The following is a 13,287-nucleotide window of genomic DNA, read 5'->3' as shown; positions in this document are numbered from 1 at the left end:
TTAGCGAGTTAATACTCTTAGCCGAATGTTTTCTATCATTGGTCTTTAGATTAGTTGTATCTGTTGTCTTAACAAAAAGATCAATTTCAATCTATTGTTCCTGAATCGTTGTACCTGTGAGGCTTTGTTCTTTCTCCGTATAATTCATTGTAGATGTAATCCAGGGAGAGATGGAATTAAGGTTTTTCTACTAACAGATTACATGGAATTAAGATCTTCCAGTAACAAATTCATTCTTCCCCAACAGGTCCCAGAACACAGTGAACATATTATGAAATATCTGTAAGGCTAAACCATAGACTGTTAGGGTATAAGGAGTCCACTTTGGAATCCATTAGGCTAAGTGGAGGCCACGATGTTCAATTATATTATCAAACAAGAAGTGCTACATTTAAATGACTAGATTTAGCACGTTTAGTAATGCCATTCCATGAATTATATGAATTAATACTGACTCAGTTACCCCCGTCAGATCACCTTACGTGCAACTAACATACACAAATACTCGATTTCTACCACGAAAAAAGTACAGAAATTTTAGGTATCAACCTCTGTTACCCATGCTATAATACTTAAAAAAATATACCATATGTAGCCAATGTATTACCAATATTATAACAGATAATAATTTAACCAAGGTATAACCCATGCAATAACAGGTTATAATATACCTGTATGCATCCAAGGATTCACTAGTGCTATAAAATATTATATAATATATAACCCAGGAATGACCCATATTATAAGTAATATTATAACTGGTATTACGGTTATAAGATAAAGTAATACAGGTGTTCCCCAGAGAATACACAAGTTATATAAGGTAATAACATAATAGTTGTAAGGAATGCTATTTCTGAAATTTTTCTGAATATAAATAGTATTTTGTAAATGTGCTCTTATGGTCTTAAAATATAATCATGGGTCCACGCTTGCTAAATTAGTTGGCACACATCAAGATTGTGCATGCATGCCCAGTGGGTCCACACCTGCCCTTAATGGGAGCCCAGCGGGATTAATTGATAACTTCTTTAGAATATAAAGTTCTTGTTAATGAAATGCATTTCTGCAAATTAACATATAGTATTGTCTTCTAAATGTGGAAAAAGCTCAGTATTCCCTTCTATGCCCAAGGGTAGATCTACCTTAAATCACTGAAATGTTGCCTGGAATTGGAACCCTCCAACCTTCCACGGGTTCCAAACGACAAATTATTCAGAATTCTCTGCCAGCTGCTAGTTCCAGCTAAAAGTATTTCAACAACATTTAGAGTAAGGGTGCCTAATAGGTAGATCCCTACAACACTCATGATGCTTTGCATGCCTAATATGAGAAATCCTCATGGAAGCTGACGCTGTAGTTTTAAAACATCTGGAGATCTACCTTTTGGGCACCCCTGAGTTAGAAGAACAAGTTTGAAAATATGAGGGTTACACCAGCCACCCTGTAAAGTTCTTTCTCTTTCTTTCTTTCTTTCTTTCTTTCTTTCTTTCTTTCGTCCTTACTTTTTCCTCTGTAATGTTTAGTAAGTCCACTACGAGCTGTCCTTAGTTCCATTCACATCATGATTCAAAGTTACATCCTGTGCAGGGTTTTTCGTTAAAGTGAACAAAAATAACAAGACTAAAGGGACAAGACAATCCTAGAAGTCAAGAGGGTAATATGGGCATAACCCAGTTTTAGAATCTAATAATGCAAAAAGTGCTAGTGTTAGTGAATAAAGCACTAGTTCCTTATGCGTACCCTATGGATAGCTAGCTGCTTCAAGGCAGCTCTAAGTTAAGAATATCTGGCTAGATAGAAAACCCTATTAAAAGAACTAGCCTAACAGCAGCGTCTTACTCGACACGCCTTTCGGCACTATGTTGCGCCTTTATCAAGAGTGTGATTTCGGCACTTGGGTTTCGCCCTTGAAAAACTGCTCTAGTTATTCGTTAAAGTCAAAAGTCAAAGTGAATTTCCAAATTCCAGAGAGAATAGCAAAACTGGAAAATGTATCCAGTTAAGTGTGTTTTTGGCTTGGTTATTTTGGCTTAAAGTTGAATTGTGTTGGATTTCACTCAAAATCCATATTAAAATAATCAAATTTCTCAATGGCGAGATTGAATACATATTACTTGCTTTGAGGTTGTACTTGTCTAATTGTATTTGCTGTAGAAAATATTGTTTGATACACGTTACCTGACGATACATTTCTTGATCACATGCCAGGTCAATTTAAATGATTACATACAAAGAGTTTGTTTGACAATGTCAATAGGGTCACACTGTAATGATTTACTGATTAGCGGAATAAATCAGAGAGTATCCAAGTCACATCTATTATTACCCAATCGCACCTTTTCAGTCTTTATACTGTTTTACTAATCTCTACCCTGAGTTACTATACTGTAGGCTTACTTCGCTCTGGTCTGGATTCTGCCCAGGCTTCCCCATTCCCCATTATGTACTGTGGCGCTATCTTTGTTCTTTTTTCTCACCTTCTGTACCCGTTTACCTTTTTTGGACACATTTTGCCTCTCTGATCTAGGATTTTACCTGTTTTCGCACCATCAGCACCCTCTTACCCTTCTGTGCCCTTTTTGCCATATCTAGTCCTATTTTGCCTTTCTCTGTCCATCTTTCGTGTCTTATACCACCCTCTATTCCCAAACTCTCTCCAATCTAGCCTCTGAGTTCTTTTTTACCTTCTCTGTTCCCTAGTATCCCCCTTTGTCCTATTTTAGCGCTCACGTTCCAATTTTCTTTGCCTCTCTGTGTCCTCTTTTGTCATTGTTATTCTTGTTTTTGCCAGCACTCCTTCTCTAGCCTGATTTACCACTCTTTGTCCTATCTCAATAATCTCATTCATCATTTTCCTTATTTACGCTCTTCTCTCTATTCTTCCTCACATCTGTTTTAATTATTTTAACACTTATGTTAACAATCCCTTATACATAATTGGTAGTTTTGCAGCATAGACTGCTGTGGAATTGTTAACTTCAGAATCTCTGCTGATAGCAAAAAACAGGAGCTGCTGGTCTTGATTAGGACATTGATATGCCAAGATAGAGCCTTAGCAAGAGCAGAGCTATAGATATGGCATAGAGCCTGGCATAAGGAGAGCCTTGTTCATAGTATAGAGCCTGGCATGGCTTAGCTTGAGCCTGAGACATGGCAAAAAGAACAGGTGTAGAGAAATGGTACAGGCATAGAGCCTGGCATGGGTATTATCCTATAGCAGGCCAAAAAAGATCTTGAAGCCCCTTGGTGTGCCGGTCCTTTTTTTTATTTATTTTTTATTGAGGTGTGTATGTTGAAATATTCTGCTTGTATCATTTATGGGTGCTGTAGTTGATGTGTAAAGATGTATATGTGGGCTGTTATATTGTATATGTTCATGAGTAGTTTGTGTGTGTAGATGACATTGTGTTTGGTGGTGTATGTATGTGTGGGGCTGCTTGTGGTATTGCATATGAGAGGCTGCTTGTGGGATTGTGTGTGTGTATGTGGATTGTCAGTGGTGTTGTGTTTGTTTAGACTGTGTATGTGTTTGTATTTAGGCTGTTTGAATTATTTGTATGGAGTTGAGGCTTATTTTGCAGCTCTGTGTGGCTGGCCAGGTACAGGTCAAGGGCAGGAGCTGAGATAACTGATGTGGGCTGCTCTACTCCAGGGCAGATTCCAGTTCATAAGTGCTTGGATGAAGTGATCTGAGATCAGCTGCATTGCATAAATTGTAGATTGAGCATAACCACTGTAACAAACACCCTGTGGTCTGGTTGTTTGCCACGAGCTCCTGGAGGAGCATGCTAGCCAGCCTCCTTCCCCATGATAATGGACCATACAAAAACCCCTGCAAACGACTCTGTTCGTGTGATTTGGGACTATGTTGTTTGGGAACCGAACAACAGCACGAACCAGAGACCACCCGGGAGCTTGTTAAGCCCAATTGACACCTTTTTACTAGTTCCACCAGTGTTCTAATTGTTCGTCTTGGTGGCCGCAATTTAGATTTAGAAGGGCACTGTTTTAGAAGGGCACTGTTCAATGGAAACATTCCCACAAACAACGTGAACAAGCTCCAGGGTAGAACTATGGATTCTGTTCGGTTGTTTGTTCGTTTTTAAACTACCGAACTTGACCGGCCTTTAGCACTGATTTCATGGAACTGTTTTGGGCATAGGTCAAAATTATGACTTCCAGGGAAATTCCGAACCCCTGAAACCGATCTGGGTGATTTTTGGATATGTTGGTCATCCAGATCGGGGATCTCAGGGAATATAACGTTTGTGGGATTTTTATGTGTTTTAAAGGTATTTGGGGAGTTTTGTAATATTGTGTGTTTTTCTGTGCCTGGAGATAATTGAGTTATATCAGTCCCTGACTCAATTATCTCCCAGGCACAGAGAAGGAGTTTGTAACTTGTAATTAGTCCCCTGTGTGGGAGTGTCAGGGGCGTGCTTATCTGTGTCTGAAATTGTATAAAAGCAGGCCATCTGGCCAGATTAAAATTCATTCCAGCTTGTACTCCCAGAACTATCTGGTTACTGGGAGGGGAAAGGGCTAATCACAACTCCAGCTTGTTCCAGGTGGAAGATCCAACAGGGAAAGTCCTTGTAAGCACTAGAGCTCCCAGGACTGAGTGTCGTCCAGTGCCTGGGAGTGGATAGAGCGAATTCCCCATTCAGCTCCAGGACAGAGTGGTTCCAGGACCCTAGTCAAGTCATGGCGACTGGGCGCAGGAGTGTTGAGGTTTGTCCCCTGTTCCAGCTAGGAAGCGGTCCTTGGCAAAGGTACCCAGCCGGGGTACAAGGAGCTCCGTTACAACCACCTTTTTGCACTAGCAGATATCTGAAGTTCCACTGGGACTCCTGATAGGCCAGAGCCTGTTTGGTTCTAGCAATCTTGAGTGCCGTGCAAAGGCACCTAGAGTGCCATGCATGGCACACATGCCATAGGTTGTCTACCCCTGTCCTATAGAGATGTCGGAACATGACACATGACACAGGCTGGCATGTACAGAGCCTGGCATATGACATATGTACTTGCCCTGTGCATGTATTATGTTTGACACAAATTCTGGTATTCTCATGAATTGGTTTATGGAATGGAGACTGGCATGGGTTCTGCTTGGCATGTGTTAGTATGTAATGTGTGCAGAACATGGTATAGAACATGGGATGTAGCACAGAGCCTGATATATCATGTAGTGTCTGGTACAGGGCATATAATCTGACATAAATGCTGGCAGGTGTTATAGAGTAAGGTATGTGATAAATAGCTAAATAGAACCCAACTTGTACTGAAAACTCTAAGAGCTACAGGGCATGACTTAGAGTCTGCCTTATAACGAACTGGCTGGCTTAGTGTCTGGCTTATAATGCACAGGCTGGCTTAATGTCTGGCTTATAATGCACAGACTGGCTTAGAGTCTAGTACATGATGCAGAGTCTTACTTAGGGTCTAGTACATGATGCAGGGCATGGTTTAGAGTAGGCACACGTTGGAGAGCCGGTGGTAAAGAGTACTTGGCCTATGTTAAAGATCATGGTGACATGCCAGGAACACAATTATACCATCTGGCATGTGATATAGAGCATAGTATGGAGTCTGGTATGTGGTGAAAAACCATGTGAAGTGTCCATCATGTGGTGTACGGCTTGGCATACAGACTGTGACCGGCCCTATTATGGAAACTAGTGTGTGGTGAAGAGTCGGGTGAAGCACCTGGCATGTGATATAAAGTTGAGAGAACCTTGTTTGTGTTTAGAGCTCAGTATTTGCTGTAGAACCTCACCAATGCTGGCACATATTTTAGAGCCTAGCATATAGCCTGGCATGTGGTGAAGGCTGAGAGGTTATTTTTTTTATGACATCACTTCTGTAAAACTTGCTGTCACTGCAGGAGAGAGGGACGTATAATAATCTCACCACTTGACTCCTTCATTTCAAAGAAAAATGTGAAAAGAAACACAGTTCCTGCTGCAGAAATTAATTTGCGTCGGCTTCTTCTCCACTTAGTGATAATAATGGTTTAATAAGAAAATCAATCTTGCTAACAGTGAATGCAGAATTGAACCACCAGATGGACTTGATCAGCTGGAATTATCAGATAAATCCATGATGGCAGGATTTCATAGGGAGTTAGCGCCACAGCAACATTTTACACATTTTATGCATCTGTAAATGTGTCTAAAGTGCATGTGTCTCTACGCACTTCTGTTTTACGTCTCTTCCCCATACACTTATGAAGCATTGACTGGGTTAAGAAAGTTTCTTGAATTTAATCAGGAACATGGCTAAGCAATTGTGACTGTACACATGGCCTGACAAAGACCCTACAATGGTCATCCCTTTTTTAGGGTTTTTGTCAGGCCACAATTCAACCCTATCTAGTACCGGTAATTGTTTTTTTTCAAATAGAAAAGGGGAAGTAACAATTGAGTTACTGTTACTGGGGTGAACTGTTTTAACACATGAAATATCAAGCAACATTATGTTATTTTTATCATGCAATAAACATGCAATCAAGAACCCTATTTTATATCATTCTCGACATATTCTTCATTTTCTTATGTGTGAACTTAAAGGGATACTATAAGTGTTAGGAATACAACGCTGTATTCTTAACACTATACTTCCCTCTGCCTCCTCACCCTCACAGCCAATAAAGGATTGATAACCATTTATATACTTACTCGATTACAGCACCAAGGTCCCTCGGCACTGGGTCGGCGATCCGCCTCCTCTGACGTTATCAGTGTTGAGCGCATTAGGCCCACTCCATTGGAAAGCATTTAACCAATGCTTTCATATAGGGATTTTACTCACGCAGAGCGTCAGTTAGGCGACTTAAAGTCCGATAACATCCAGGAAGCGATACTCGTGGATGTCAGATAGACATTGCAGGTCTAAGGGCAATAGGGACACTGTACCCAGACCACTTCAATGGGATGAAGGGTCTGGGTGAATATAGTGTCCCTTTAATACCCAATGACAAAAAAAACAATGTTCTGTTTATAAATAATACAATATATATAGATATATAGAGGGGCAAAGGTTAAATATAAAATATGGAAGTATTACTTTACTGAGAGGGTAGTGGATGCATGGAATAGCCTTCCAGCTGAAGTGGTAGAGGTTAACACAGTGAGGGAGTTTAAGCATGCGTGGGATAGGCATAAGGCTATCCTAACTATAAGATAAGGCCAGGGACTAATGAAAGTATTTAGAAAATTGGGCAAACTAGATGGGCCGAATGGTTCTTAGCTGCCGTCACATTCTATGTTTCTATATAAGTATATATATATATATATATATATATATAACATTCCAGCATCCTTTGTAGGTTATTTAGGAAGTACCTTTATTTTCTTATTTTTTTCAAACCAGGTAGTTGTAGAACCAAAGCATATCTTTGTATTAAAGCTATTAAACATCTAACATCATGAAACAGATCTAAGATGGCACATAATGTGGCGAGATAACAGGTAATCATGGACGCTTTATGTATTATTTTTACAGGTGGTCAGTTTTGTCAGCCTGCGGTATGACAGCGCCCCCCCATGGATGGTGCTCTGTGTGCTGTGGTGCTCAATGGCACAGACTCTCCTTCTCCCATCGTTCATCTGGTCCTGTGCCCGATATCGTGCAGACCTGCGCACTGTGTGGGAACACTGTGCCTCCATGCTGTCTGACAGTGGAGGAGACGATGGTAAGTGGGCAATAAGGGGTACTCTGACGGACGCTCTTGGAGGGGCAGAGGGAAATGACAAGCAAGGAATGAAGAGGTCACAAAGAGACAGTCAGATGAAGGGGCAAGGGGGAGAAGACAAAAGTATTAGGATGTTTTGGTTGATATAAGATAATATCTATTAATCTTGGTAACAAAGGAAAAAGAGACAAGTATCCACTTGGGTTCTGAGAGCTTAGATTACTGTGAGCAGAAAGTGGGTGGTAAGAGGAAGCCCAGGAATTTGCAGAGAATAGTTGGCTTTGTTACTTGGCCAAACCAATTTTCACAAGAATAGGACGTTAAAAAGCTAAGATAATAAGTACATGCCCAAAAAGATTTTTTTATTTTTTTTAACTATGAACAAAATATTGTTGTAAATCTACATTAATTTATCATAAAACCTGTATCTACATTTAAGTTTGTTTTTTTGTGTGTTAAATATTTACTCAATCCCACCCTTAAACTACCATTATCCCACGGTTATTTTCTGTCTAGATCCAAATTATATGTACTCTAATTAATATGCCACATTGTCCTGTGTCTTAACAAGAACTGAGAAATCCGACAATTCTACTCTTGATCTGTTCTTGAAAAACCCAGTCATGAGAGGAGTACGGCCAACAAGTTTATACAGGTGTTAGGATTTGAAGAATACCCAACACTCCAAACTTAAGTTAACACTAAAAGATAATCTAAATATTAAAGCATATTACCGGATCTTAGAAGGGCTGAATTTAAAGCTAATAAATAGAATTGTACAGAACAGGCCCAGGTCAGGGAGCCAAAGAGTATTTAAATGGTAGTAAGACGAGCAAGATATCAAAGAATACAGAAGGAAGAATAGTCAAGGTACAAACCGGGATCAAAATACTATAGAATCCAAAAATATTATGAGCTCTCATAATCACAAGGTAAAACACAACAGGGCACAGAGAAATAACCAAAATAAGCTTATATAGCTCTAAGAGGGCAGTTATTGGTCAGTGGCTGTCATGTTACGCCAGAAGTGTGATGACTCACTCATGTTCGCATCAGTTAAATAACCTGTGATGGCAGGGTCATATAAGGGTCCTCCTGATTCACAGTGACCAGTGTCATACTGAATGCTGGAGGAGACCAAGGACAAATGAGACCGAGGAAAAGCAGCATAGACGGCATGCGAAACAGCCCAGCTGGGACGTGCCATACCAGAGCACGCCCCAGTGAGTACCATGACAATAAGGTTGCATAGGGTTGTTACATTGTGCCTATATACACCGATCCCACAGTTGTCCATGAACCCCCAAATTCTACAACAATCCCTAACGACTATAGGTATTCCATAGTCTCTAATTACGAGTCCTTTAACATTGATTTGTGCTGGAATATATTCCTTGGAAATTTTTGTAACTTTCTCCCTTTTCTTCACTAATTTAACTTGCTCCACAAATACCTGTTGACAGATTTAATTCTTCTCCTCGTTACCCATTATATATTTTCAGACAGTGGTCGGGAGGACTTTGCAGACGGACGTTTGTGTGAGGTTAGATTTGATTCTAATGGAGCCTCATTAAAGAGACCCCCACACTACCTTGGGGGGGAGTTGAGGGACGGAAAGTTCTTGCCAGCCCGACATGTTCTGCTGCCCACGGACCGGAGCCAGTACCTACAGGTTCATCGGCATCAGGTGAGGCGACCAATGTACCTCAAACGACCAGCAGTGGATGAAGTTGTGTGCCCACTAGGCTAGAGAGGGAAGTGTTAGGGGGTGGAGAGATATGGTAAATATTTCTCATTCCAATAACTGGCATCTGATCTCAGTCATAGTGACGTTTTAATTTCCTTCAAATGCGCTGAATTTCAATATATCTAAATATTCAGTGATCTGGTAACCAAGTTACATTGGGTTCTCAATCTTCTAATCTGATATATTGATTCATAAAATTGAATGGGCAGTTGTCTGAACAATATATAGTAGTGACCAGAATCTAGTTAGAAATAAAAACTATTTAGAACCATATTTTAAAATTAAAAAATAACACAAACATATATCGACCCTATGTCATATTTCTTATCACATAGGATCCCCCCCCTTGTTCCTCTTACATAGGAACACAACTCAAAAAGAAAAATACTCAAATTCATCAAGTTCATACTATTGCATATTCCTGTTTCTGCTATTTTTTTTTAAATAAGGTACAAACAAATCAAAACAAATCCTTATTAATTTCATATTATCAGTGTGGTTTCTCCCCGACCAACATGTTATTAATAAATAGTAAATGTTCCTGTTAATCTTGTTGATAAATAATAATATATATTTTTAAGAATTTGTTTTACTTTAATTTTCTTCCAGTTAATATCTCTTTCTGCTGCGGTACGTGATATTTCTTTCCCTAAAATGTTAATTAAGAACCTCTTGTTTTTGTACATTCCTGTTAATGAATAAGTCACCAGAGAGCCCTCCATTGACACTATATGAATTTGTATTATGTTATCATATCGCGTCAAAGAAGCACCCTTTGATGTTAAAAAAACCTATGTTGTAGGTTTCCTTTAGAAGCAAAATCTTCCATTCCCTTTGTTATTTTTCTAGTCTGCCTCTTCACTTTTCCATTTCCATTAAGTCCTTCTTGAAAACTAATGCCCAACTACACCTTATACCAAATAATTAAATATGATATTTTCATCATATGAATAATTAATCATTGTATGTATAATGGTGTCCTGCTGGCTTCTGCAGCCTCTGAGTGACATTTCCCTTTGTTGCCTTACCCTTTGTCTCCATTTTCTCCTAAGCCCTTATCATTTTATAATACTCCTAACTCATCCTAGAGTGTAAAGTGCATGTTTATATTTGGTACCTAAATTAATAGCACAGCCTTTAACTACATTCCACATGGCACATGTCTGATCACATTGTCTGTGTTTAGGAGTTTAGCTGTGTACTAGTGTTTAGAAAAGTTTTAGGATATCCATACTTTTATTAGGTGTTTGATGGAGCTACCTGTGTTTACCTGGGTTTTGTGTAGCTGTGTTTTATGTGTTAGTTGTGTCCTATATTTTGGGATTTACCTATGTTCTAGTGTTATTTGAGAGTGTTACTTGTGTGATACAGTTAAATGTCTTTTAGTTGTTGGTGGGGTTTTCCTGTGTTTCTGTTTCTAGCTTTGTTTGTTGAGTTGCTTGTTCCTCACGATTACCAATAGTTTTTTTAGTTAGCTATTATTTTTAGGATTATGTGTTTTATTTCTTTATCTGTATTTTGGGGAGATTTTGTGGTTAGTTTTTACTTAGATGTTACTATTATTTTATCATGTACCTATTTTTGGGTGGTAGTTACCTGTATTTTCATGGTAAAAAGTATTTTTGTGTTCAGTCGATTTTAAAAACTTTTGCATTTAACAGTGTTTTTCGGGTTACCTGAATTGTAGGTGTTAGCCGTGATTATGGGAATAAGCCTCAGTCTGTATGTTGCATGGTTTCATCATTGGTGACTAAGGTGATCAGCCACAAACACTAAGAAAATATCAAATTTATACTTTGAGAATGCAAAGGAGCAGAGTGTGTTGGTGGAAGTTAATAAGATAATATTCTCTATTGCGTGATAGTTGTAGGTTGAGTAAATAGCTGTATGTTATAATAAAGAATTAAAACGCAGAACCTGCGATTATGTAGTATTTGTATAGCAATTACTCTTATACGTACGTTCTGTTGTGTTTGAAGCTTATCAATCTAATCAGCAGCAATAGAGGTCTATAATGTTAGGGTAGAAAGAGATGCAAAAAATTGATCTATAGTCTATACGTCTATTCGTAACCACGATGCATTCTCTATACAGGTTCCATTAGCCCGGCGGATGTCACATGATGAGATTGACATGTTTCCTGCTCGTTCTTCTCCGCTCCTGCTCAGGTGGTCTTCCTCAGATGATGTTCGAGGGGGGAATGGATCGAGCCGGGGTGGTAGTCCCTCTAGCCCCCGTCGTGGTTATGAAGTACAGCCCTGGAGTCGCCACCCTCCCTCTCGTGGAGAGGGTGAGGATGGCCTTACTTCCCTGCAGCAGTTTTTGGCCGGTGGTCTAGGTGGCCCAGCAGGATTTGGTGGGGGAATGCATAATTCTTTCTTCCGGGATGAAATAACAGCATTTATTGATGATACCCCGTGCCCCTCACCTCTTGGGACACCCCACAGAGTTCGAGCAGCACCACGGGCCTCTCCCCTCCCAAGGAGGGGGCTGGAAGGGGGGTTGGCATGGGAAACTTCAGGTGAGAGACGTCTATCCCTTTGTAGTGCTCCACATGGAGTCCCAGAATCACGTAGAGCCTCACTCTCTGAAAAGGGTTCTAGAGGTCGCCCTTAATATAGAAGAGAGGTAGTATACTGAGAGATAATAGCTCCTATCTACGAGCTCCTACCAAACTGGGTAACAAACCTGCACAGGGACACACCCCATCCAATGAATACCTTGTTCTCAGGCAAACCTGCTGTTTGTGGGGGGCAGAGGGGTTGGAGGGGGTCTAACTTTACACTACTTATGCCCCTCATGCCCCCTTCACACCCCTTTGCCCACTACACACACAACAAATATACTGGAAAATGAGCCAAAAGATGACAAAATAAATTGTGATTTGAATAGAAAATCCTGTGTGTTTGAGTCATTTATTTTATAAACATGGACAAGTACGTAAACACATACACACACGAAAACATTCATATATATACGTACAAACAATTATCTGCACACACAGAAATGCCCATATATACACACAAACAAGCAATGATGAACACAAACACACACCAATGCACAAACACCAATGGACACCCACACAAACATCCATAGATGCACAAACACAAACAACAATACACAAAAAAAAACAGACAGACACATGTACAAAATAGACCCTTTTCTTTAAAGGAACACTCCAGGATAGATGAAGCCACATTTTAAAAATGCAAACAAAAACAAACAAACAAGCAAACAAAAAATAAGTAAATTTGGAGTCCAGCATATGAAGTGAACTCTGCCCAGATTGGCAAGTTGCTCAGTCAACTGAGATGCTCCCATTATATTCACAGACGCTCAGTCCCTACCAATAATCTATTCAGAGTTTTGGTTTACCTTGTTTAGAATTACAAAAATCACACACAGTCACATACATAGACACACAATCATATACGCTGTAGCATACATAGATAGACATACAATTATACACACTAATGTAGATAGATGCACAACTTCACACAGTCACATACATAGAGACACACAGTCAAATACATATAGAGATGAACACACAATTTCATAGGCATTTTATTGTGTCTATGTATGTATATTATAGACTGTCTATATATATATATATATATGTTATTGTGTGTCTATATTTATATGTTATTCTGTGTCTCTGAATATATGTTATTGTATGTCTATAAATATATGTTATTCTTTGTCTGTGGATATATATTATTGTGTGTCTGTGGATATATGTTATTCTGTGTCTCTGAATATATCCTATTGTATGTCTATAGAAATATATTATTGTTTATCTGTGGGTATATGTTATTTTATGTCTGAAATGTCTGTTATTGTGAGC

The 13,287-nt window shown here is 39.3% G+C and overlaps 1 protein-coding gene across 4 annotated transcripts in view; it reads left to right on the top strand.

The window, feature by feature from the left end:
- GPR162 (G protein-coupled receptor 162) overlaps positions 1 to 12,315 on the top strand; it is a 31,501-nt gene extending 19,186 nt beyond the window's left edge. For all 4 annotated transcript variants that reach the window (XM_063435392.1, XM_063435394.1, XM_063435393.1 and 1 more), the window contains 3 exons: positions 7,507 to 7,696; positions 9,199 to 9,383; positions 11,538 to 12,315. In XM_063435392.1, coding sequence (XP_063291462.1) covers positions 7,507 to 7,696; positions 9,199 to 9,383; positions 11,538 to 12,059 — 897 coding nt within the window. In that variant the 3' untranslated portion in view covers positions 12,060 to 12,315. The remainder of the gene's footprint in view (positions 1 to 7,506; positions 7,697 to 9,198; positions 9,384 to 11,537) is intronic.
- Positions 12,316 to 13,287: the final 972 nt, after the last annotated feature.

Source organism: Pelobates fuscus, chromosome 10 (genome assembly GCF_036172605.1).
Source record: "Pelobates fuscus isolate aPelFus1 chromosome 10, aPelFus1.pri, whole genome shotgun sequence".
In the NCBI taxonomy this organism is placed as follows: domain Eukaryota; kingdom Metazoa; phylum Chordata; class Amphibia; order Anura; family Pelobatidae; genus Pelobates; species Pelobates fuscus.
The sequence above is the reverse complement of the archived record's forward strand: the minus strand, read 5'-3'. Positions and strand labels throughout refer to the sequence as shown.